General features: G+C 31.0%; 6 protein-coding genes across 17 annotated transcripts; 4 read left to right on the top strand and 2 right to left on the bottom strand.

Moving 5' to 3' along the window:
• Nucleotides 1–824: 824 nt before the first annotated feature.
• Liprin-alpha (PTPRF interacting protein alpha) lies at nucleotides 825–10827 on the bottom strand. 9 transcript variants are annotated; one of them, XM_035095910.1, is made up of 23 exons: nucleotides 10488–10826; nucleotides 10334–10411; nucleotides 9712–10246; nucleotides 8697–8798; nucleotides 8346–8510; nucleotides 8176–8250; nucleotides 7675–7764; nucleotides 6993–7157; nucleotides 6003–6290; nucleotides 5756–5899; nucleotides 5318–5477; nucleotides 4877–5235; nucleotides 4284–4709; nucleotides 3981–4073; nucleotides 3492–3658; nucleotides 3366–3413; nucleotides 2862–3114; nucleotides 2627–2769; nucleotides 2324–2536; nucleotides 1957–2220; nucleotides 1721–1877; nucleotides 1524–1640; nucleotides 825–1394 (listed from the first exon to the last, which is right to left on the bottom strand). In XM_035095910.1, exons 3-23 carry the CDS (start codon nucleotides 9958–9960, stop codon nucleotides 1305–1307), a joined length of 3768 nt encoding a protein of 1255 aa, XP_034951801.1. In that variant the 5' UTR covers nucleotides 9961–10246; nucleotides 10334–10411; nucleotides 10488–10826; the 3' UTR covers nucleotides 825–1304. The 9 variants fall into 9 exon arrangements, with proteins under 9 accessions (XP_034951801.1, XP_034951806.1, XP_034951804.1 ...); XM_035095915.1 differs by having other exon boundaries at nucleotides 2862–3042; nucleotides 9712–10411; nucleotides 10488–10827; XM_035095913.1 differs by having other exon boundaries at nucleotides 5318–5474; nucleotides 5774–5899; nucleotides 9712–10411.
• Nucleotides 10828–11335: 508 nt separating this feature from the next.
• On the top strand, nucleotides 11336–11847 carry LOC118074557 (uncharacterized). The gene is made up of 2 exons (XM_035095866.1): nucleotides 11336–11444; nucleotides 11555–11847. The coding sequence occupies exons 1-2, from the start codon at nucleotides 11405–11407 to the stop codon at nucleotides 11845–11847; spliced, it is 333 nt and encodes a 110-aa protein (XP_034951757.1). The 5' UTR covers nucleotides 11336–11404.
• A 914-nt stretch (nucleotides 11848–12761) lies between these two features.
• sotv (exostosin glycosyltransferase sotv) lies at nucleotides 12762–15020 on the top strand. Its single transcript, XM_035095865.1, has one exon. The coding sequence runs from the start codon at nucleotides 12787–12789 to the stop codon at nucleotides 14908–14910; it is 2124 nt and encodes a 707-aa protein (XP_034951756.1). The 5' UTR covers nucleotides 12762–12786; the 3' UTR covers nucleotides 14911–15020.
• A 30-nt stretch (nucleotides 15021–15050) lies between these two features.
• On the top strand, nucleotides 15051–21104 carry c11.1 (maestro heat like repeat family protein c11.1). The gene is made up of 2 exons (XM_035095867.1): nucleotides 15051–15312; nucleotides 15392–21104. The coding sequence occupies exons 1-2, from the start codon at nucleotides 15261–15263 to the stop codon at nucleotides 20092–20094; spliced, it is 4755 nt and encodes a 1584-aa protein (XP_034951758.1). The 5' UTR covers nucleotides 15051–15260; the 3' UTR covers nucleotides 20095–21104.
• Nucleotides 20159–23769, bottom strand: LOC118074561 (uncharacterized). Of its 3 annotated transcripts, none has more exons than XM_035095873.1 (5): nucleotides 23599–23769; nucleotides 21089–21259; nucleotides 20799–21015; nucleotides 20452–20532; nucleotides 20159–20376 (listed from the first exon to the last, which is right to left on the bottom strand). In XM_035095873.1, the coding sequence occupies exons 2-5, from the start codon at nucleotides 21242–21244 to the stop codon at nucleotides 20180–20182; spliced, it is 651 nt and encodes a 216-aa protein (XP_034951764.1). In that variant the 5' UTR covers nucleotides 21245–21259; nucleotides 23599–23769; the 3' UTR covers nucleotides 20159–20179. The 3 variants fall into 3 exon arrangements, with proteins under 3 accessions (XP_034951764.1, XP_034951762.1, XP_034951763.1); XM_035095871.1 differs by having other exon boundaries at nucleotides 20452–20577; nucleotides 23599–23766; XM_035095872.1 differs by lacking the exon at nucleotides 23599–23769 and adding an exon at nucleotides 21357–21491 and having other exon boundaries at nucleotides 20452–20577.
• On the top strand, nucleotides 21172–23520 carry LOC118074559 (Kip1 ubiquitination-promoting complex subunit 2). 2 transcript variants are annotated; one of them, XM_035095869.1, is made up of 3 exons: nucleotides 21172–21294; nucleotides 21870–22067; nucleotides 22154–23520. In XM_035095869.1, the coding sequence occupies exons 2-3, from the start codon at nucleotides 21877–21879 to the stop codon at nucleotides 23403–23405; spliced, it is 1443 nt and encodes a 480-aa protein (XP_034951760.1). In that variant the 5' UTR covers nucleotides 21172–21294; nucleotides 21870–21876; the 3' UTR covers nucleotides 23406–23520. The 2 variants fall into 2 exon arrangements, with proteins under 2 accessions (XP_034951760.1, XP_034951759.1); XM_035095868.1 differs by lacking the exon at nucleotides 21172–21294 and adding an exon at nucleotides 21495–21732.
• Nucleotides 23770–23771: the final 2 nt, after the last annotated feature.

The following is a 23771-nucleotide window of genomic DNA, read 5'->3' on the forward strand; positions in this document are numbered from 1 at the left end:
GAATGGTTTTCTTTTATCAATTATACATTTGATTGTTTATATCAAGTTATTTGTCAATTCCCGAAGTAATGTACTTGACAAAATTGTTATAGTTACTATTATTACAAATAATTATCGGCAAAGGTCACCTTCAATCAATTATAAAACCGTTTACATATTCAAAAATTCATAAAATAATAGTTAATAATTATTGTTATAATTATAAGAATAATAATAAACTTATAATTATTTTTTTGGGGAAACTAAAGTGAGAAAACTAGTTATAGTTGTGCATCGCATTGTTTTTCTGATTTATCCTTTTCTGTCACTTGGAATCCCCTCTATCTAGCGTATAAAGTACAGTTGCATGTATAATCTTTATAACGTTTCTTATATGAATACTCAATTGGTTTTTCTTCAATTAAATTCATCATTTTTTCATATTTATTTTCATATATAATATTTATAGATTTATGCCTACAATTTATTAATTTTACCTTAAATCACCCTCGTATAGATACAGAAATATAGATTAAAGTAAAAGAGGCTTACAAATTCTCATTATTATTTTTTTAATAAGATTAATAAAAAGTAAAAATTATCTTGCGTTAGTTCATTATTATCAAGCCGTTACCAGATTCATTACGTTTGTGCGATGCATATTTTTATGCATTTTACATTTTTTCTATTTGTTTTCTTCATTTACGATACATAATATAAGTACACGATTATAATACAATGATAAATGGTTTATCACTTATATTAAAAGTGAATTTTAATGATTAGATGAAAATAAGCAGGGAAAAAATTCAGCCAAATGGAATTATTGTCACTTGGAATCTGTCTTTTCTTTTTTTTTTTCATTCATTTCTGCTATTTTTTCATTTATCAATCTTTATCTCTCAAAAATCTATACAATAATCTATTACTTCTGTCTTCAAGGAATGACTTGTGTACATTTCAGTATCTATTCGGCGGCGTTTTCATATTTTTAATTCGAATTTTCATTTCACCGAGTTTTTTTCAAAGCTACCTAATTTTTTATTTAGTTAATTAATTATTTACTTATACATTATTCAATAATGGAGATGTTTATTTAGTTTAAAGCCTTAACGAGGCTTTAAATAAATTGATATAAAACGGTGAAATGATTAATCGAAAAATCCTTACATGTGATACTTAAAGCTCTTAACTGTTACAACATTGTTGCGCACAAATAGTATATTTTTTTGTCTTTTATTCTTTATTTTTTGTTTATTATCTGGGGTATCAGACTAGACATGATGGGGTTGACGAAATGGTAAAGTTTTATTGGGCAAATTTGATCAAGATTTTATATTATTCGATTCTTCTGGATGTCTCTCCGTCCCAACAGTTAATAAATTGGAAAATTCCATTTCCAGTAATTGTCTTGCCTATTCATAAATAATTGTTAATTAATCAATATTAATTTTATTTTGAATAGAATAAAAATAAAATAATTACTTCTACTTTAATGTTAAATAAGCTACGTTCAATCAGTCACTGTAAAATCATTTTCTTACCTGAGTGTTTTGTGTTGGTATTTGAAGAGCTAATGCAAAAGAATTTGCATCAAAACTATCATCCAGAGCAATCAGCGCACCATGAACCCCAGATTCTAAAAGATTGTTCCCATATTCCTGGAAAAAATGTATGAATTGAAAAATTAATTCCAATAAAGTTGATAACATTAACAATTATAAAATTAATAATTATTTACCTTGAGACCAATTGATTGTACCCATCTTATGACACGATCATTACTCCAAACTATAACATCTACATTTGCACTCTCTGCCATTCTTCTTCTTTCTTCAAGTTGTTGTCTATCATAATTTAATCGTTTCAAACATGAAATTCCATATTGAAGACTTGTTCTGAAGACAAAAATTATCAAATATTAAAATTTTTTTTTAAATCAATTATAATTAAAAAATTATAAATATAACAGCTAACCTGTGGAAGCTATCAACCATTCTTAGCTGTCCACGTAAGTCTTTTTTCGTCAGATGATCAAGCATTCGTGCATCAACAAGGCACTCCATGAAGGTTGATCGGTATTGAGGCAATCCAAGACTTGGTAACCAAACATTTCCAATCCACTCATGATTCATATCACCAAATGCTAAAGTCGTACGAGATGTTTTTGGCGCAGATGGACTTGTTAAAGAAACCATTTCTTGAATAGCTAGGCGTAACTTCAATCGATGTAAAGGATTGCTGATAAACACATGAATAGATTTGTTATTGACACTAAACATAAGTAACTTTACACTCCTATTTTCTTTCTATGACTTTAATTCTAGAAGGTAAGTACTCTCACCTAATTCCAATTTCACGCTGGATTTCAGTATCACTAAGAGCACTCATAATAGCACCACTCTTAACATTTGCTCGACAAGCAGCCACATACCAAGCCGGCATTCCTACCCAAAGCTCTAGCCACGCTACGATCGTTGGTCCATTCCAAAGTGCAAAAGGTGTTCCAGCTTTCATTGCTTCAGCCAATAGTTCATGTCTCGATGAATCAAGCATACTAAAATAAATTTCATAATCAAGATACTCCATTATAACACTAATTAAAAATTTAATAAAAGAAAAAAATATAAATCAGTCGTTTTAATACCTCTTCTTTTTCCTACGATCGAATTCAGTCTTTCCCATTGTTCCTATCACAGAGACATTGTCTCCATAATCAGGATCTGCTGGAGTACTTGCTCCTCCAAATCCTGATAAATCGCCTGACATCGAACTATCTTTTGTCTTGATCTGAAAATTACAAAAAAATAAATATTTATATAATTAAAATGTAATTTTTTTATCGTTAAATTAACAGAACTATTTTTAAGCCAAAAATTTACCTTTTCTTTTTTACTGAAGAATCTTCCTAAACTGCTTTTTATTCCCTTTTTCTTTTGAGCAGCAGCAACAGCAGCAGCAGTAGCTGGACTCATAGTGGATTGCATTGGCAAATGTGAGCTTGATAATTGACCAATTGGTAATCCCATACCGCTCATGTTGTTTTTGTGCAAACTGTCCTGGCTACTGTGGCGTGAAGATAATGGTGAAGGTGGAGTCCCACAATTCAGTGTGCCGTTGTTATGATGCCCATGCCTGCTTGCATGGAGCGCTAATCTAGTTTCTAGTTCTACATCTATTTGTCTTTTTGCATAACTAAGATAATGACTCTACTTTGAAAATTACTCATCAAGATAACTGAGAGTGAACTTTTTTTTAACTCTTTTAACCGTATAAAATAAAAAATTCTAAATAGCTCTTGAGTAATTTTTTTTAGCAATATTAAATAACTAAGGATATTGTAAAATAAAAGAGAATGCATGCATTATTATTAAAAAATCATTAACCTTTGAACAGAGTAAGCTGCAGATGGAAACCCTGAATGTACTGTGCGCCTAAAATAAATGACAAATATTTATATTAATAATGGATAGGATAAAAACAAATGTAAAGATGAATGATAGTAGTAATACCTCCGTAATTCTTCCTGACTATGAGCTAAAGCCTGGACGACTCGCTCTAATTTTAAAGACCTTGCAGTTAATGGAGAAACAGCCTCATTCATACTCAGTGCACTGCTTCCGCCACCACTACCATCTCGTTCGCTAACTGAATGTAATTCCTCACCCGACAACTGCAACTGTAAAAAGGATGAGTTATTTTTATATTTTAAATCTTTTTCTTTGTATATGTATTTCTTATAATACATAATAAAGCTTAAGTGTCACATTCCGCAAAATAATATTATTTAGAGTCTGTCGTGATAAATAACTTTTGGATTAGATGTTGATTAGCAAAATAGGAGTGCTAATAAATGAGTAAAATGAGTTTGAGTTGATATTGGTTTGAGAAAATAATAATGAAAAGCATGTTTTTCTGTGATTTTGGATAAAGACGTTTGAAAATTGATGCAGACGTTTGATAATTAATGTGTGGATCTAAATTGCCAGACGGAAACGAACCTGGCTGGCCGGTAAAGATTCAGACAGTTGTCCTGGACTAGCCAATGAAGATGCATATTGATGAAGATGCGCAGGTGACATTGAGGCTGGGGCCTGTAATACCGAATAACTACAGTTTTCGACATTCACGATTTTTTTTGAAGAATGTCCGACTTCCAGGTTCTATTATTGCTTCGATTCTAATTTATTGAATTCACGTAGGAAGCTAATAAGGTTTTAATGAAGGATTTATCGAGAGAAGATGATAATTATTTGATAGGACTGAATAAAATATAAGGGATAATGTAAATAATCATGTCTTACGGTATGATATTTATGAAGATAATCTCTGTTAGGGCTGTGATGAGATTTGGGTGTTGATCGACCACTTAACGGTGGTGACGCTCGTTCAAGGCTACGACCTCTCGTCAATAAATTCACATGCTCTAAACTGCCTACTCGTGACTCCAATTCCTCAGCACGAGCTTCAGTATTTTCTTTTTCTTTTTGAATAAGCCGTATTTCAATATTAATAGCATCCAGCTGTTCTTGCAGCATCATTGCAAGTGTTTGAGCATCTGTATGTCCAGCTGGACTGATAACATCCGCAGCAGAACTGAAGATACTTTCGTTATCACCGTCAGCTTCAGCATCACTCGATACATCAAAAGCTTGTTGAACGTTTGCAAGTACATGAGCTTGTTGGAGTTTTTCCCACTCTTGTTCTGCTAATGTACGAGCAACATAACTCTGAAAAAATTTTATATTTATCCTATATGATAATGGACGTTTCCTCCATTAAACTACCCGGCTAGTTATTAGTTACGTCGTCACACAAAGCCCTAACTACGGTTTACGATTAACGGAAAAAAATTATTTTAATAGTTTATTTAGACATGAACATTAATAAATCTTACCTTCGCTGAGTCATCATCGATAACTCTTTTGCCTGCTCTTCTAGGCAATGAATGAGTGTCAAAACTACTGTGACTGGCACTTCTTGATGAAGATGCCGGTTCAATAGCATTTGGAGAAAGACTTCTTGTTAATGCATCAGTCTGTTGAATATTGAAAGCAATCTCTTGTTGCAACATTTGTCTCTTGACACTATCAATTTCTAAACGCGCCTTGCCCAGCTCTTTCATAATTTCGCTTTTTTCATTCTGCAAATCCTCCGCAATTTTTCGCGTTTTCTCAAGCTCTTGAGTTAAAGCATTCTTCTCTTCTAACGCATGCATTCTTTCTTTTAGATGAACTTGCAGTCTCTCATTAGATTCTACAGATAATATTTATTATTATTAATTTGTCATAATTATTATAATGAAAATGAATTTTTATCAAGTGTAAAAATGACTTACCAGATAGAAGTTTATCGACAGTACCACTCAGACGAGTGTTATGTTCTTCATTCATCTTAAGTCGTTGATTAAGACGCATTAATTCTGCATTTTTCTCATCTAGTTGAGTTTCCAGTCTTGAAATTCTGTCTTCTGCACTCCCGTGTCGTTCTTGTGCCTGCTTATTTAATACCACTTTCTATTAAATATTGCTCAGTAAATAAATGTTATTTTTCGATCAATTTATCATTAATAATTATGAAAAATTGATGAAAATTTTTTTCTAACAGTCAAAATTCAGTAATAAAATAATAAAACATATCACAACAGCAGGCTTACACCACATTGACGTCAATGATAAGGTAGGATAAATGAAAATTACTAAAATTAATTTAATAATTGAAAAGAATATATAGAGAGATAAAATCGGTTAATGTGGTGATATTCTTCCCTGCGTACCTGGTTGGGCCTCCTCACCTGCGTCAGAGCCTCCATCCTCTGCTTTAGTTGCTCCTCCATTTCTGGAAGTTTAGAATATTGTGCTAATTTTTGTTCTGCAAGTTCTAATTTCTCTTGGATTGCGGCTATTTTTTCTTCTTGAAGCTAAAAATAAAAGATAATATTAATTATAATAATTTCAAATTTACTTACCATCTACGAAAAGTACAACAAACATCTTATGAAATAATGAGATTAAAGTTTATACCTTAAGTTGAGCCTCTTTATGTTGTAATTCTTGCTCGAGTTTTTCATTCAAATCGTGAAGACTTGTAGATTCACGTTGAGCATTCAGATATCTTTTTTCAAGTGTGGCTATCCTCTCTTCTTGATCTTCTTTCTGAGCTACATTTTCTCTTAAATCTCTTTGCAATTTTACATTCGTTTCTTGACTCTTTAAGAGATCTTTTTGTGTCTTCGAAAGAGTCTCTTCTAATTCCGCAACTCGTCCACCAAGTTCACTAACTCTACGTTGCCACGTAGCTAATTCGGAGGACTGAAAAAATGACATTTGTTTTTTTTATAGTGATTTAAGACCTCAATGAAAATAATAAATTATTTCTACGCAAATATTAATATTGTGTTTTAAGTATTAATTGTGCAGATTGGAATTGATTGACGTAAAAAACGCCAGTGTATTTTTATACTCGTATTATTTGCTATGGCAGTCATGCCAGGATATGTTACACTTAAACAATAATGAAAATCATTCCACGACATGCTAGAGAGGGGATTAAATATTGACTATTATTAAATAATTCTTTAAAATAATATCAAGTATAAAAATAAGAGTTCACTGCAATTGTAAAGTTTAATTATAATTTATCACTCTTTAGAGATGGATAATTAAATAATTTGTATAATGTAATTATAATTACAATATTGCCAACGAGAATCAGGATTTGAAGGTTCTAGTATGCAAAAAAATTTACTCTATAAAAAAGCATGCACATTTTTCACATCATATAAATCTTGTAAAAATTATTATAAATAATAATAAATATTATAAAATATATTTTTTGATAGTTAAATTGTTTTGAGCTATTATTTGTTGAGCACTGCACATAAAAGGACATGATTATATTTATCTTGACTATTTACTAATGAACATTGTTATTGATTTCTATTCAAATTTAGGAATTCGTTGGAATTCGAATACTCCAAACCTGATGGTTATTGGCCAATTCGTATGTCATACCTGTTTTTCAACAGTAGCCTGCAAGTCTTTAACGCGGGAAGAATCCTGGTCAGCGGAATTGTAACCACCATTGGTCAGTCTACTCCCTGAGTCCTCGGTTATCTCTTCAGAAACAAGTTTATTTGGCTCTTGCAGCTCCTGGCAAGTCTCCTGATCAGTCTCACTCTGCCCGATCATAATACTACATTCAGAATACCTCTTTTTTCCCCTTAATTATTTTTTCCCACAATCTTTTCCCCATTGTCCAATATTTTTAACATTTTTTAAAGATTTTTTACATGTTCAATGCTCAATTTTTTAAAATTATTATCTTAATTCGTAATTGAGTTGATTATGCTTATTTCGTGCATTTACGATAATGATTAAAAATCAAAATGAAAATATGAAATGCAAAGACTTAATTTTCAAATAAAAATTTCAAAAATATATGTCAAGTGACACTAATAGATACGAATACACTATGAACAAAGGTTATGGAAGCATGCAGAATGAGAGAAAAAGAGATCATTCAATGCAGATAAGCACACCACATTACCAAATAATTGAACGCATTTATCAAAGTATTGTCATGATTTTCAATGAGTGAAAATATAATTCAATAAACTTTTAGTACTAATCATGTGCTTATGTATTTGCGTGTATTGATGATGTTTGTAATTCGTTATTTTCATGCTCTTGTTACCTTATTTTGTTGATCTTCAACTTGGCCATTTTCTTTGGGTCTATCTTCTAATGATTTTAATGGGTATCCGCCTAATTTATACTGCTGTAACTGTAGTGAATAATTGATAACCATTTAAAAAACATTCTATGAAGTTATTAACTTTCCAGTGGGAAGATTTTGTAACAGATTCAATTTAGTAAATCTCAAATTTTGACATATCTCCATGTTTCAAGGCCTCTAGAGTCGAATGCAACAACTTTTAAGTGGACGTGTGTGTGCGTTTATGCATTTCGAATTATTATTCGTTCAAAATCGGTCAATTTATTTTTTGTGCAGAATCGAAAAACGGCAAACTAGCTGAATTTGCAAGTCATAATTTATACTAATTATTTTTATACTAAATAGAATATATTGTAATTTTATTCTTCCTACTGGGAAGTTAGTTGTGTGGACCTCACGGGTCACACCTGGACCAATATTTTAATAATTAATTGAATTAATAATCTTTTAAATATATACCTCTTCTTTGGTTCGGTTAAGTTCTTCTTCTAAATTTGTATTTTTTTCTAAAGACACTCTCAAACGTTCTCGAACCTAAGAAGAAAGTTAATAATAACGATGAATACATAAGTAGATGAAGACAATATAAAAAAATGAATACTTTCATTTAATATAAAAATATATCAAACCTTTTCATCGAGAGCTTTATGATGTTCAAAAAGACTTTTTAGAGCTTTGAGCACTTCGACCTCGGACGATACTCCGGATTGTGCAACTGCCTGTCGCTTCACTACCGTCATCCTCAGGGATCTTTCATGTCGTGATACCAGACATTCTAGGTGTTCAAGTAGTAGCTATTCAATGACAAAAAGATTATTTATATCTATTTATCAATGGTACACTACTTTACTGAAGTTTATCGACTTTTCTAAATTGTAACAAAGGCCTTGATAACTTTAACATTTGTTACAATATTTGATCGACTCTTTCATTGACAATAATTTTTTAAAGAATGATTTTGAAATAGAAATCAAACCTACTCGAGTATTATTTCGCTCTGCTTTCAATTCTGAAATTTCCTCTTCTTTTTCTAAAATATTTTCACGAGCAGCTGCCAATTCTTTAGTCAGTTGAGAAAGCTCCTGAAAAATAATTGTTGTTTTTAAGTACAAAATAGATAATTATTCGAGAGGATATGTAAATGAGTGAATATTTAAAAGTGATAGTTTTTAAATATTTATAATTATTAAATAATGAAAGAATAGATTAGATTGTTTGGATATTGAGATTGCAATTATTTATCATAAGTAAACCGGAATACAATTTGAGGATTGGCATAGAGCGAGGCATGTTAGTGGTATAGAGAGAGAGTAGAGAGTAGCGTGTATAAGGTGAGGTTCATTCATGCGCCGGGGGCCGATGAGTAGGTGGGCTATTGATCGGTCAGTTTCTCTTGCGTACAACCAATCATCTTATTTACAGTGACTCGTATAACGGTAGTGTTAACACGCGTGGCTTTCATTTCAATATGTTTATTTATTTAAATTTTATCGTTTTCTTTATTTTCAATATTTTTCATTCGTCTATTTATTAAGTAAACAAATAAAATGTCTATGGAAAATATCGCATTTTTGTTGTTGCATACAACTTTAATCATGAAACGAAACATACGCCTCTCATATGTCTCTCTGTTGTCCTTCTACTAGCACTCCAATTCCCGCCGTTCAATTATTTATGCACAAATTTATTCGTACAGTAATTACATAATTTTATCATAGATTATTTATTACTGTGAGGTATATTTCTTTCGAATTTAATCATGCTCACATGATAATCATCACTACCTCCACGTGCTCATTAATGCATTTTCGACTATGTCATCACTCTATGTCTCAATCTTCAACAGCCAACGGCTACATACTTTAATTATTATTGATTTTATCACTGTATTAATTAAGAACATTAAAGATTATCAGGAAACATCGTTAAAGTTTTTTCACTAAAAATAAACGGAATAAAGATAAAAAAAAAATAATGGAAAAAGCTAAAATTTACCTGAGGAAAATTGGCATTTAGTTGACGATTTAATGCATCTCTTTCTTTCTCAACTTCTTGAAGTCTGGTTTCAGCCACTTGAAGCCGATCTTGACTCTCGCGTAAAGAGTCCACGAGTTTGTCTCGCTCATCGAGCATGGACACCATAAGCTGCTCGAAATTAGCATCTTCTCCAGAAAATTGAGAACTTCGCTGACTTATACTATCCTCTGATATGGTTGGCATCACATCACACATCATATTCCACATGTTGACAGGCACTCTTTTGTGCACATAAAACTAATAACCACAAAAAATCACCTTTCAATTATTTTCACTACCTTGCAAATTATCTAAATTTCATTCATAATTTTTTCAGCTCAGCTTTTAAGTGATTTCACCATCTATATAATCTCATTCTTTTCTTGACGGCTCTTGAAGTATCATGACTTTTCGTGTCTCCTTGATAATTGAATCCACAGTGATAATTGATGATTTTTTTTCATCAGAGTTTATCGAGTCTTGCAACCACTCGTCCATGTTAGAGTTTAAGTCACTTTACAATAAATAAATTTGTTTATCAATTTCTAAGATTTTTTTTTACTTAAAAAAATGAAGGAGTTAATTTTTGTAATATTCTTACAACAATCGCACCCTTAAATTCACTATCTTTCGTTTCTTCTCAACACTATGATTGAGAAACTCACAAAAAATTATAAATCTGTAAAAAAAAGAATCCATTATTAGTAGAAATAAAAATACATCATAACTTTCACTTATATAAAAATATTCACTACCTTTCAATCAACACAATTATTCGATGTAGAAAAGTATACGATGCATCTAATAAAGTAGACACATTGATAGAAATTTTAAAAGTTGCACAATGAATTTACTGTTGTAAAGGGGTTGCTACAAATAAGCCATAGACTGCGTTAGAAATGATAAAAAATAACGTAGGATAATAGAATATGTGAAATCTAAATGATATAAAGAAAAAATTGAGTCCTCCAGTCACGTTATCACGGTAAAAACCGCGGAAAACCGCGGAACTGACACACCTACAGGTATTACTACCGCCCAGCTTCTACACTACTCCATTTCCAATACCGACAGCCATCTTGCATATTATGACGTAAGGGGTGAAAAACCGAGCTTTGTCGAAGATGATCGACAATTGTCGAATACTTCCGAGTAATGTCGAATGAAAAACTTAATTTAGGCGCCAAATATTTAGCATTTATTCATCCCTATTTACTAGATTGTTTACTTAAAAAAAGAAACTTTGATATTTTTTATATAAAATATTATTCGATAAAAATTATTGATTAAATAATGTTCAATTTTACTAATTTTATTTTATTCATTTTTATTATAGAAATATTACCATTTTAGGAATGTGGTACTTTTTGGGAAACAAAATTAATGTAAAAATGAACAATTGATTTTGGAAGAAAAATGAACTGAGATAGAAATTCTCAATGAATATAGAGAAAAAAAAAACATTAACTTGTCAATTTAGTTGATTAATGTGGTATACCGTTAATGCACAGAGTGAGAATGCATGCCATAAGGGTGTAAACAGAGACTGCGCGTGGAGCTAAAAGGATGCTGTGTGTATGATGATCAATACTCTTCTCTCCCTTCCACCAAAGAAAAGACTGGATTTTCAGTAGGTTGAATCACTTTGTCAACTAAAAAGACACAAAGCATCATGGTTTCGCCAAATCACGTGTGTTCTCGCAAACATAAAAGTAAATAAATAGTTAAAAATATATTTTTATTCTTCAAAACATTAGAAAATGTTTTTAAATTATAACAAAAAATACATATTAAATACTAAAACTAATTCTTATTTTTTTAGATTTTACTGAATTGAATCCTGAAGAAATAGAAGATATTTCAGAATCTGTGGATGAACTTCGTGAAAGATTATCGAACGCAAAACGAATGATGAAAGAACAAAGTGCTCATACATTGAACGATATCACTGGAAGTAAAAGAAAAAGAAGTGGAACTGATGTGCTTGATGGAAATTTACTTTCAATAATATTTGGTGGTGTATTTATTGTTGTTGTAAGTGCTAGTCTATGGGCTTTTTATAATCTTTATCATGCAGTACTCAAAAAATTCCCATCTCATCATACAGAATTATAGATAAAATATTATGTAAATAATGATAGAATATTTCTTTGTAAGTTGATACATAATCGTTACAATGTAATAAAGATTTTATACATTTTTAAATATCAATATTCTCCCGCTATTATTAATGCCATCTTTGTATGTGGCATAGAACTAACGAAAATTCAATATAGTGGGGGTTAAATTCATAATTAAACGTGGAGACTGCGTGACTTTAAACATTTAAAATCGAGAAAAATTGTTTATATCAACAATGACAAGTATTAAAAGAAAAATACAAGGAATTTACAATGATCCTTTTAAATGGTAAGTAATAATGTCAGTTTTTAAAACATACTTGTTATTAATTTCTGCTCAAAACGTATGTATAAATGTTATTTTTGTAGGTCTGTAATAAAAAGTATAGGGTTATTCGCAATTGGAGTATCAATTGCGTTAGAATGTCGAGGAATGGATCTAATGCCTCCCATAACTGTATAAATATTACGAACAACATTTCATTGATTTATTCAAGAATGGAATAACCATACATTACCATGAATTTACTTTACCTGTATAGATACATCTTTATTTCACAATACTTATAATTTTTGTAATAGATTTAATAATTAATGTATAATTTCATTATTTTAATTGTTAATCAGTGAATTATTAAATCAAAATTATGACTATAAAAAAATTGTATTCTTTAATTTTTAATAATGAAACAACACTACTTTATCCACTCAACAAATAAAAGGAGCACCAACTGTTTCTACATAACCTTTTCAACAAAACCTAACCTTATTATAGACAAGTTTTGAGTGAAAAGATAAATGAATCTGATAGCAGAAAAATAGAAAAAAATGTAGAGAGTTATAATAATGTTTGATAAGAGCCAAAGCACATTATACAACAATTAAATTTTTTATATTAATTTTTGTGAATTATGTAAAAAAAAAAAAAATAACAATGACTGTGCCGATTTATTTTTCAAGAAAATATGATAATCATGGACTGTACCCTAATTGTCGGAATATATTATTTTTTATAATTATCACTGTGATATTTTGCATCGTGTTATCAGTTACATACTTTGTTTTTTGTTATCGGACTACTTCAAATACTATTGTTTACAAACCATTAAACTTGGAAGATATTTCAAACATTCCGGACGTGATATTAGAAGATAATTTACCTGGAGTTGTTGAAACAAACACTTCATGCACTCATTTTAAATGTTTCAATGTTTATCGGTGTGGAGTTCAAGGAAATAAATTGTTAGTTTATGTTTATCCATTAAAAAATTACATTGATGCATCAGGAAAGCCTGTATCTGGCCAATTATCTAAAGAATTTTTACAAATTTTGCAAGCTATAGTTAATAGTAAACAATATACGCCAAATCCACATAAAGCATGTATTTTTGTTCCATCAATTGATACTTTAAATCAAAATAAATTGAATACTAAAGAAGTGTCTCGAGCTTTAGCAAGTTTAGAATTTTGGAATGGAGGAGAAAACCACATAATTTTTAACATGATTCCTGGAAGTTTCCCAGACTACAACACTACTTTAGATGTTAAACTTGGTAAAGCAATTATTGCCGGAGCTGGATTTTCAACTTTAACTTTTAGAAGTGGTTTTGATATTAGTCTACCGGTCTTTTCATCAATATCCAAGCTAAAAGTGTCTCACAAAAAAACTCATTTTTTGATTTCTGCACAGATTAATATTAATGCAGCTTTTGAACAAGATTTGACAGAAATTTCAATGACATCACCAAATGATATTTTAATTCTACGACCTTGTCTACACCACAATCCTATGAGTAACGCCATTCGATGTTTTGATGGAAAAATTTACAAATATCCAGAAGTACTAAGATCTTCAATTTTTTGTTTGGTAATTCGAGGGGCCAGATTAGGTCAAAGTATACTTTTGGAGTCACTAGCAGCTGGTTGTATCCCAGTTATTGTCTCCGACTCATCTATCATGCCATTTCATGATATAATTGACTGGAAGAGTGCAGCAGTATTTATAAGAGAAGTAGATATACTTACTACGATTAAAACTTTAAAAAATATATCAACAACAAGAGTGAATGAATTAAGAAATCATGGCCGGTGGCTTTGGAAACAATATTTCAAATCTATGGAAGCTATAACTCAAACAACATTGGAGATATTAACTGATCGAATTTTCCCTCATTTAGCAAGAAATTACAATGATTGGAATATTGCTCCGGGCTCCAAAAACTTTCCACCGCTTTTTCTACCGGTGACTGCACCCAAAACCCATGGATTTACAGCTGTTGTCTTGACTTACGATCGAGTAGAGCTTTTATTCTCTCTTGTTAATAAATTAACCCAAGTTCCAAGCTTATCTAAAATTCTTGTTATCTGGAACAACGTTAAAAAAGATCCTCCAGCTTCTTTAAGATGGCCAAAGATTAATAAACCAATTCAAGTAATTCGAACTAAAGAAAATAAATTATCCAACAGATTTTATCCTTATGATGAAATCGAAACTGAAGGTGTTCTTTCAATCGATGACGATATTATAATGTTGACTGCTGATGAATTAGAATTTGCTTACGAAGTTTGGCGAGAATTTCCTGATAGGATTGTTGGATTTCCATCAAGGACACACACTTGGGATAATGAAACGAATTGTTGGAAATATGAAAGTGAATGGACTAATCGTATATCAATGGTATTAACTGGAGCAGCATTTCATCATAAATTCTGGAATTATCTTTATACAACAGCTATGCCTGGGGACATAAAGATGTGGGTTGATCAACATATGAATTGTGAAGATATAGCCATGAACTTTTTAGTTGCTAATGTCACTGGAAAAGCACCAATAAAAGTTACTCCAAAAAAGAAGTTCCGATGTCCGGAGTGTACTAATACAGAAATGCTTTCTGCAGATTTAGCCCACATGGCTGAGAGGACTCAATGCATCAATCGCTTTACAAATATTTACAAAACAATGCCATTAAAATCAGTCGAGTTTCGAGCAGATCCTGTGTTATTTAAAGATGTATTTCCAGAAAAACTGAAACGATTCAATGCTATAAGAAGTTTATAAAGAGATTTATAATATAAAAATGATTTAAAATTATTGTTTATATCTTTTATATAGTTTCATGTAAATATTTTTCATTAAAATATTGTAAATAAAATTCAAAAATTATTTCATTGGTGGTATTTAATGCGTAGAAACATTTTTCAATGGATGCGCATACTGTCACATAACAATATATATATATAGATATATTTATTATGTTAGACTATCGATATAACCTATATTTGTAAAAATGACGTATATTTGCACCTACTTGTTAAAGAGCTTTTTAAAATAAATTTTATTTAAATAGTATTGAAATATTAAATATTATTAAATTGGCACAAAAAATTATAATTAGTGATAATAAAATCATGAAGAGTGATTTGGAAACATCTGTCAAAAACGACAACTCTGAATTATCAGGTAATGGAAGTCTCACAATTGATATGATAATGTTATTTATGCTAATTTATTTGTTACTTAATTGAATAATTTTTGTTAGCTGTGGTTGGCGCATTGTTAGATACATTAAATGACAAAAATGAACAAGTTAATGGAGCCGTGCACGAAGCAATTAAACAAATATCTCATCGTAATCCAGAGACTGTGATTCATGCTTGTATTTATTACTTTGAACTCCATCGAAAAATATCAACGACTCACACAATTTCTATTCTAACAATAATGATTGAAACTCTTCGAGATCAAACAGCAGAATTATCAGATGATTTAGCAGATTCCGTGGCAGAATTAGCTATCAAGAAATTGATCCCAGACTACGAAAAAGAAGCATCAGAATTATTAGTAGCACTGAGTAGATTATATTGTAATCAAGCGATGGGAAGTCTGTTGAATAAATTAGAACCTGGAGTCATTCCACCATGTTCAACTTTACGTGCCATGGGACTCGTTGCTTCATGTAATCCTTTTGGAATGGTGCCTTTCATGAAGCTTACGTTAAGTTTCATTCTTCCGATGTTACCTCAAGTACAAGAGGAAGAACAAAAAATAACGTTTTGTTTTCTTTTTGGAAAATTTGCTGAAGCTATCAACGACTACATTGTCAATTTAGACGAAGCGCCTGATTCTAGAATAGGAAAAGAAACATTTTATGATGAAATGTTAGCTGCTTCTGAATATTTTATAAATAGCTGGTTAAAACTACAAAAAAGCATAATCATGGTTAAAAGTATTTTATCAGCATTATGTCCAATTTTACCTCTTTTACCTGAAGAAGATGCTGGGTTACGAATGGGAAGACTAATTCCACTTCTATTAAATTTTTGTAAAAATCCTATGACTCGTTTATCATCGACAAGACTTATAGCATTAATGCTGGTAAATTGTACCAAAAATACTGAAGACAAAGAAGTTTTACGTCCGTTTATTGATCCTATTCAGCAAGTACTCTTTGAATTAGTAAATGTTACACCATTCGAAGCTTTCAGAGATGCTCTTTTAACTCACTACGAAGTTCTTCAATGCTATCGAGCTCTAGTAATTTTATTTCCTGAGGAAGGCCTTGATAAAATTCTTCAACATCTTAGATCTCCAGCTAATTTACAACGATCTCGTGCTTTAGTCGTTGTACGGCATCTAATCAACACTCTACCATCCGAAGATGACGTTTCTCTTCAGCGAATTGCTTTGAGTATTCAAAATATTTTAGGAGATTCAAATCTTAAACAAATGGTTGGACCGGTTATTTCACTTGTTGCCCATCCAACTCTCTCTTTATTACCATCTCAAAGAATCGCTCTTGTTAAATTCATTGTTTTAAGATGTGGAACAATGAATGAAGAGACCCAAGCTTATGAAGAAGCTCTTTTTTTGCTTGCTACAACAGTTGATGGAGCTGAAAACTGGTTGTGGGCATCACTATTAAAAGTTTTACTTGATTCTACCTATATTTCCTCATCAGTTCCAGTTCTTCGAGCTCTTACTGTTCTTGCAATAAAGATAATGCATAGTGAAGGCTCTGAAAGTTCATCTAATACTTTTAAAGAATTTTCAGGAACAAAAATATTAGCACGATGTTTAGAATTATCAGGTATAGAAAAGAATCGATTAGCTGTTATTAATTTTTTACGTTCATCAGCATCTCTTTTTGGACATCAACTAAAACCTGAGTGGAACAAACGTCTTTTAGATCTGTCCAAAATTCTGGATAATTCCACAAATAATAATGAACCATTAGAGAATGAGTTAATATGGGAACAAGAAATGGTAGACTTTTTAGAGAAGAGTGTGCAATTAGAAGGAAGTGATTGGGCAGCTAAATTATCCAAAGAATTAGCTGGAGTAATATCATCTCCAGGAGTTCCTATTTATCTAGGAGCTGTAACAGATAATGAAGAGCATTTAACACTTCTGATTCATTTATCTAGAAGTTACCCATTTAATGGAGAATATTCTCGTGCAGTTGGAATTGTTTCTAAACGTCATCTGCAACCTGTAATCAATCTTATGGAAGCTGCATGTGAAGCCGAAGATAGTAGAAAAAATCCTACAAAACTTCTAGGACTAATGAAAGATTCAAAAGCTGCTGCAACTGCTGAAGCATCAAAAGCAAGCTTACTACGATGTTATGGTGAGATTTTTAATAAAAGTAATATCAGTGAGATTTATCCTTCGATCGAAAAGAATATTTTGACATGGATCATGAAACAAGTAATTGATTGTAAAGAAATAACTAGTAAAGAAGCTGGTTTATCTGCTTTGGAACAATTGGCAGAAGCTGTACATCCTGAAAAACTGGATAATTCACTAGGATTAAAAAGCAAAGGACATTGTTTAGCTAAACTACTTACTCTTCTACAAACCCATGCAGGATATCGACCAATCCAATTATATCCGCAATTACTTAAAACAATTAGTTCTCTTTTAAAAATTCCACCGGAATTAACTGATGAAGAGAATCAAGTTTTATTACGCACAATTGTAGATAAAATTTTGGGAGCTAGTTCCGAAATGAATATTATTCTTAAGAATGAAAATGAACACAAAGTTATCTGCGAACTTGGAGAAATTTGTAGTGAAATTATAAGTGATTCATCAAATGCTTTAGCTGAACTTGTAGATAGTTTAATACCTTGGATGCAATCTAAATTACTGATTGAAAGAAAAATAACATTAATGGTTCTATGTACAACGCTTAAGTCGTATCACAATGCATTAAAATATACATTCCCAGGCGGAAAGTTGGAACCTGGTAAACTTCTTGGTAGAATAATTTGTTGGTCAGCTGATAACGAACGACCTCTCAGGTCGATTATCGTTGATGCTGTGATCTTAACATTAGAAATTGTTACAAAACATCGCTCAACAACTCCAGATAATAAATTGAGCAAAGATCTAAATAAAGCAAAATCAATTTTATTAACTGAAGAACCGCCTCAAGATATTTATAATGGAGTAAAAATACTTTCTCGTATCGTTTGTCAACAAATTGCAAGTGATGAGATAATTAGTCTTGCTGAAGGACTAGTTGAAGGTCTTTTGTTCCGGGAAGAAAGTAGTTTGGCTGGAGCAATAGCTTTAAAACAACTTTTTAAAATTCGTGGAGCTGAAATACCTCGTTCTGATCTTTATTTAATTGACAATATAGTTGGACAAATGAGACAGATGGAAAATTCCAGTTCTAGACTTTTAGCAGCATCTGCGGTAAAATCTTTAATAATTCATCATCCAGAAGAAGTAATGGAACATCTTCTTCATCAGCCTTTACCTCCAGATAGAGAAACAGAAGAATGTTGGAGACAAATTGGTAATAGTGAAGAATTTGGAATTATGGCTATTGATTTCATTATTAATCGACTTGAAAATAATCATCTCTTTTCTCAAGTATCTCCAACAACTCGTGGAATAAATGATAAAAATTCTACAGCTTCTCTAGCTTCACTTTCGGGAATCATTGCTCTCCGTCATCTTCTTCAAGCTTCACAGGCAGAAGTGTTGATAAAAAAGAGATTAGTTGAATTAATTACTATTTTGATTAAATTTCTATCTGGATGGGTCCATGCTGATGCTCCAATTTCAGTACTCAGTACAAAATTTGGTTTTGTTCCTAATCGGCAAGCCTGTAAAATAAATCCGTATCGGGAAGTTTATGCAGTTTTAGCCAACTTGTTGACTGCTATTAACATGACTGAAGCATCTAGCATTCCAAATGATGTAGCTGATTCAGACCTTCAACCTTGTGAAAGTTTAATCTCTACAATTCGATTGGTAATTCGTTGTTTATTAGAACAGTATAAAGAATTACTAACTAATATTGCTCAATCTCTAGGCAAATTAGTTACTAGTCAAATTTATACACAACGAGCTGCAGTTATAGTATTTTATTCTGAATTAATTGGCAAAGTTGATTGTGGAACAGTTTGGCTAGATGTCGTAATGAATATTTTATTAGAAGCAAAAACAGATTCTTCGTATCTTGTAAGAAAATTTTCTATTATAGGCCTTGGCAAGATTCACACTCTTGAACCTAAACAACGAAATGAGTATTTAGAAAATTGCATTACAGCCTTATTAGATGGTCTAGAAGAACCTTCAAATAATAATGAAGGGAGTCAAGTTGTTCTTGAATCTCTTCGAGGTCTTGAACAGTTGCTATCATTAAAAATTGATCAGCCAGTTAGTCCGAATGTTATTTTATTACTTAAACCATTTGTTGAAAAAGACAATTGGAAAATAAGACACGCAGCTATTAAAGCTATCGGATCCCTTTCACGAGGTTGGATGAAGTCAGTAAAAAACAATGATGATGATGTAACTGATCATCTTTTAGGATGTATTCCTTGTTTAACGATAAAAGTAGAAGATTCACATGAAACTGTAGCTAAAGCAGCGAGAGATTCACTTTATGATGCTGCGAACCTTTTACAATGTGAGCCTCTTACATTAACTCTTCGGAATCATCTGGCTCCAACGCATGAATTCAACGTAGAGAATTTCTATAAAGACCTGGTTAATTGTTTAGTGCAAGAATTACCTTCAAGAGCTGAAGAATTGAAAAATAACATTGTTCGAGGATACTCAAGATCAGAAAATAGTTCAATCCGTTCAACTTCTGTCTTTATTTTAGGATTTTTTGGACTACCAGGACCAGAAGAAATTCAAAGGATGCTTCAGTTACTGCGTGATAAGGAAAGTATTGTTAAGCTACGGGCAGCTAAAGCTCTTGCTCTAGGTTTTACGGTCTAAAATTTTATTATAAGTTCTTGATTTTACATTAAATAATTGACGAGCTCTAAAACATTTGAAAAAATTTATCTAAAAAGTTATAAAATTATTTATTATGAAGTTTTTCAATACATAAACTCAACTGTTGAAGTCTGTGAAGAAGATGGCGCATGTTAGATTGCCCTAATCCTACTCCATCTCCATCAACACCATCCTGACGTTGACCGAGTTCAAAATGTAGCCTTGCTAGTCGCTCTTGTTGTTCTCTTATTTCGGTCATTTGCTCCATACTACAATCTTTCCCTATGATTCAATTTAGTATTTTGTTAATTAATTCTATAAATTATTAGAAAAATATTTAAATAAAATAATTATTACCAAAAGCTCGTAAATTTCCACTATGAAAGTCTTCTAGAAGCTGTAAAAGGGCTTGCTCCATTCTACGCACATCAGGTACCTCTGACAAAAAGTAATGATGCTTGCATGGTACAGAGACTGATGGGGCTTTGTTTTTTAATGTCAAAAATAAAATAAAATGTGCAATTAAAATAAAATCAAATAATCATACTGATGAAAAAAAAATATAAAAAATAAAAGAATTATGTTAAAAAATAAAGTGCAATTATAAATGATATTATTCTTTAATAAATATATTAATTTTATGAAAATAATAAATTATATTATTAAAATATCAAAAAAATATATATGAAATTATATTTATTTACCTCGGTGTTTGTTGATTCTTGAATGATCTGATTTATTTATCCTTTGCTTATCTTTTTCATTGACATAAACTAGACGTGATTGGTTAATTCCATGACTTGATGATAGATTGAAGGTCTTTCCTGATATCATGGATCCTTGGCTAGTTGTTGCTTGGCCGGAACTTGTTTTACTTATTATAGGAGATGTTTGCGTGTTATTACTTTCCCATAACACTTGCTATTTAGAAATACATCATTATAAATAGTCTATTATTTTGTAAACAAAAACCAGATGATTCAATAAAACTTACTGAAGTATGAGGAGTATAATTGTTTGTTTTAGTAGTTCTTTTTGACCTGGCAGGAGTTGATGGTGGAGTAGCTTCTCCACCTCGACTTAATGATTCTTCACCTTCTTCTTCCTGAACAAGTTGTTGAAGTTCTCCACAACGTAATTCCTCATTCATTTTGTAATACTTTTTCTGCAATTCACGGCTATATTTTATCTAACTATAAGGTTATATTGTTATTATAAACTGATAATTGTTTTATAATAGTAAATATGTATAAATTATTTACACGAAGACAAACACAGTATTTTTTTAATCGTCTTTTTGGAACTTTTTACTGCAATATATTGCATTAAATAATTAAAAAAACTAAAATTTAAAAATGTTTTGTATCACTTTGACAAGAGTGCATCCATATTTATGTTTGTGCATAGACAAACACTGTTTCGAAACACAGTAACCTATATATATATATTTATATGGATATATGTATATCCAAAAAACATTTGGAGCGCCGGCGCAAATAATATAACTTATTAAAAATTAAATTGTATGTAGTATACACATATAAAAAATGTTAGTATTGTGCTAGAAAATTAATTATGTACTCAATAAGGTGGGTGTTGTCGGATTTTTTAAACTTCAGAGTCGTGTAAAATAAAAAAGTATGTATAACTTTTTTAATTTGACATTTACACTATATTTATTGTAAATATGATAAACCTTATAACCTATAATATTAATATTATATTTTTTATAAAAAATAAATATTCCAATGTTTGTTTTTCAATTTTTTCTATAGTAGTTTGATGATCCCATGGATAAAAGAACAAATATCTGATGCCTGGCATAACAGAAAGAGTACGAGGACAGCCAAGAAGGGCTCCTTGGCTCTGTCAACAAATGATTCTAAGATTTCTGAGAAGAAAAGTGACAACAAAATTATGTCACTAAGTAATGCTTCTACCTCGTCAGGAAATTTCAGCGTAAATGTCGTTAGGTAATTTATTTTTATTCAGTAAATTATTATCTTTATAAGCACACAACTTAAAGTCTATGTAATTTACAAGCAATATCTTACTACAGTTTAGAAGGGGAAATGATAGACGTGGCAGTGAAACCAGATTGTACAGTAGAAAAATTAAAAATAATGGCAACGAAGCATTTTTATGGTTCAGAAGGACATACTCCTTCAAGCTTTCATCTAATTCATGCAGAAAAAGTCAAACAGCTATCTGATGAAAGTAATTTACGAGATCAAGAAATAAATGCATTTGATGAATTACTTATGGTACAAGTGAGGCCAGCTCAAATAAAAGACAATTTTCCTGAAGATTCTGTCAAAGGACCTAATATAGATGCAATTATTAAAGCTACTAGTCATTTACAAGAACCCAGAGCACCAAAACCGAAGCCTACAACTGACTGTCCAGCTAATTTTGAAGCTGAAATACGAAAAATATTGATTACACTTGTTCAGGCTTCAGCAAAAATACTAATGCATAGTCCTGAATCAGCTAAGTTATACGAAATAATCAGAGAAAAATTAGAATTACGTTATAAACCTCTTTATGATCCAAAAGCTGTTAAGTATTTAACAGATATAGGCTTTTCAGAAAAAAAAGTATTAATAGCTCTTCGAATTTGCAAAATGAATGTTTCTGAGGCTTTAGAGTGGTTGATTGAACGTGAAGATGACTCAGAACATGATAATGAGGATTCTATGTTTTTAAATCTTGATTTAGATTCGATAGAACAATTTCCCGGTCCTAGTTCATCATCAGGAGGCCCTTCGGCAAGTCAACCTCGAAGAAGGAGTATCAAAGAAGCTTGTATAGACATCATTAAAGGTACTGGAGGTCAAGACGTAACAAAGGAAAACAACTTAATGCATATTATTAGCCTTTTACTTCAAAGTTTTCATCAATACAAGAGATTAGAATTCAGACCTAACTCCAAAATCAAGGAATCTCTAATAGAAATGGGTTTCGAAGAAAAAAAAGTTATCGAAGCACTTAAAGTAACTGGAAACAATCAATTAAACGCGTGTGAATGGCTATTAGGAACTCGTAATGAAAATCTTCATGATTTTGATAGTGGATTAAATGTTGATAGTCCGATTTATGAAGCGATAATGAATAATTCTCATATTCGTTTGAGTCTAACAAATCCAAAAATGTTACTTGCTTATTTGTCAATCTTAGAGACACCATCATCAACAAGTATTTGGATCAATGATCCAGAGGTATCACCAGTCTTAAGTCAAATATTTAAGACTTATCATTCAGAGAAACATGCCATTCATATGAGTCGTTATGAAAGTATAGCAGATAGCTAATGAGGTTTATCTTAAAATTAATCAACTAATTTCACATAGTTTTTATAAACAAAAAATAGTTAAAAAATCATAACTTATTTTATGATAAATTCATGTTACTTCTTGTAAATTTTGCGTCGTGAAAATAAAAAAAAAGCTTGTTAAATCGATATCTTATTTATTATTTCAATGAGTATTATTATATGTTACTTACTTAGAAATTTTATTATTCAATTCGTAGTATCAATAATTCATGCTGACTTAGGTAATTACTTTAAATTGATAAAGAATTTAATTCTAACGCCCTTTGTTGAAAATTATAAAATTTTTTAGAGGTTAGAGCTAATTAGTTTGATGTCACCACTAACAATTCCGACAGGTGTCTCT

The sequence above is a fragment of the Chelonus insularis genome, unplaced genomic scaffold (genome assembly GCF_013357705.1).
Source record: "Chelonus insularis isolate UGA/USDA-ARS -01 unplaced genomic scaffold, ASM1335770v1 contig_135_pilon, whole genome shotgun sequence".
In the NCBI taxonomy this organism is placed as follows: domain Eukaryota; kingdom Metazoa; phylum Arthropoda; class Insecta; order Hymenoptera; family Braconidae; genus Chelonus; species Chelonus insularis.

Bases quoted from the DNA above. Each gene is read 5' to 3' on its own strand.
- Liprin-alpha (XM_035095910.1), bottom strand. From the start codon at position 9,960: ATGTGGAATATGATGTGTGATGTGATGCCAACCATATCAGAGGATAGT. The intron at 2,537-2,626 runs GTATTAAAACGA...AATTTATTTTAG, and splicing joins GATCGTAGGAAAAAGAAGAG to TATGCTTGATTCATCGAGAC. The intron at 1,878-1,956 runs GTTAGCTGTTAT...TTTTGTCTTCAG, and splicing joins ATGGTTGATAGCTTCCACAG to AACAAGTCTTCAATATGGAA.
- LOC118074557 (XM_035095866.1), top strand. From the start codon at position 11,405: ATGGTTTCGCCAAATCACGTGTGTTCTCGCAAACATAAAA. The intron at 11,445-11,554 runs GTAAATAAATAG...TTATTTTTTTAG, and splicing joins GTGTTCTCGCAAACATAAAA to ATTTTACTGAATTGAATCCT.
- sotv (XM_035095865.1), top strand. From the start codon at position 12,787: ATGACTGTGCCGATTTATTTTTCAAGAAAATATGATAATCATGGACTG.
- c11.1 (XM_035095867.1), top strand. From the start codon at position 15,261: ATGAAGAGTGATTTGGAAACATCTGTCAAAAACGACAACTCTGAATTA. The intron at 15,313-15,391 runs GTAATGGAAGTC...AATTTTTGTTAG, and splicing joins CGACAACTCTGAATTATCAG to CTGTGGTTGGCGCATTGTTA.
- LOC118074561 (XM_035095871.1), bottom strand. From the start codon at position 21,244: ATGAATGAGGAATTACGTTGTGGAGAACTTCAACAACTTGTTCAGGAA. The intron at 21,016-21,088 runs GTAAGTTTTATT...ATTTCTAAATAG, and splicing joins ATTATACTCCTCATACTTCA to CAAGTGTTATGGGAAAGTAA. The intron at 20,377-20,451 runs GTAATAATTATT...ATTGAATCATAG, and splicing joins TGGAAATTTACGAGCTTTTG to GGAAAGATTGTAGTATGGAG.
- LOC118074559 (XM_035095869.1), top strand. From the start codon at position 21,877: ATGATCCCATGGATAAAAGAACAAATATCTGATGCCTGGCATAACAGA. The intron at 22,068-22,153 runs GTAATTTATTTT...ATCTTACTACAG, and splicing joins TTCAGCGTAAATGTCGTTAG to TTTAGAAGGGGAAATGATAG.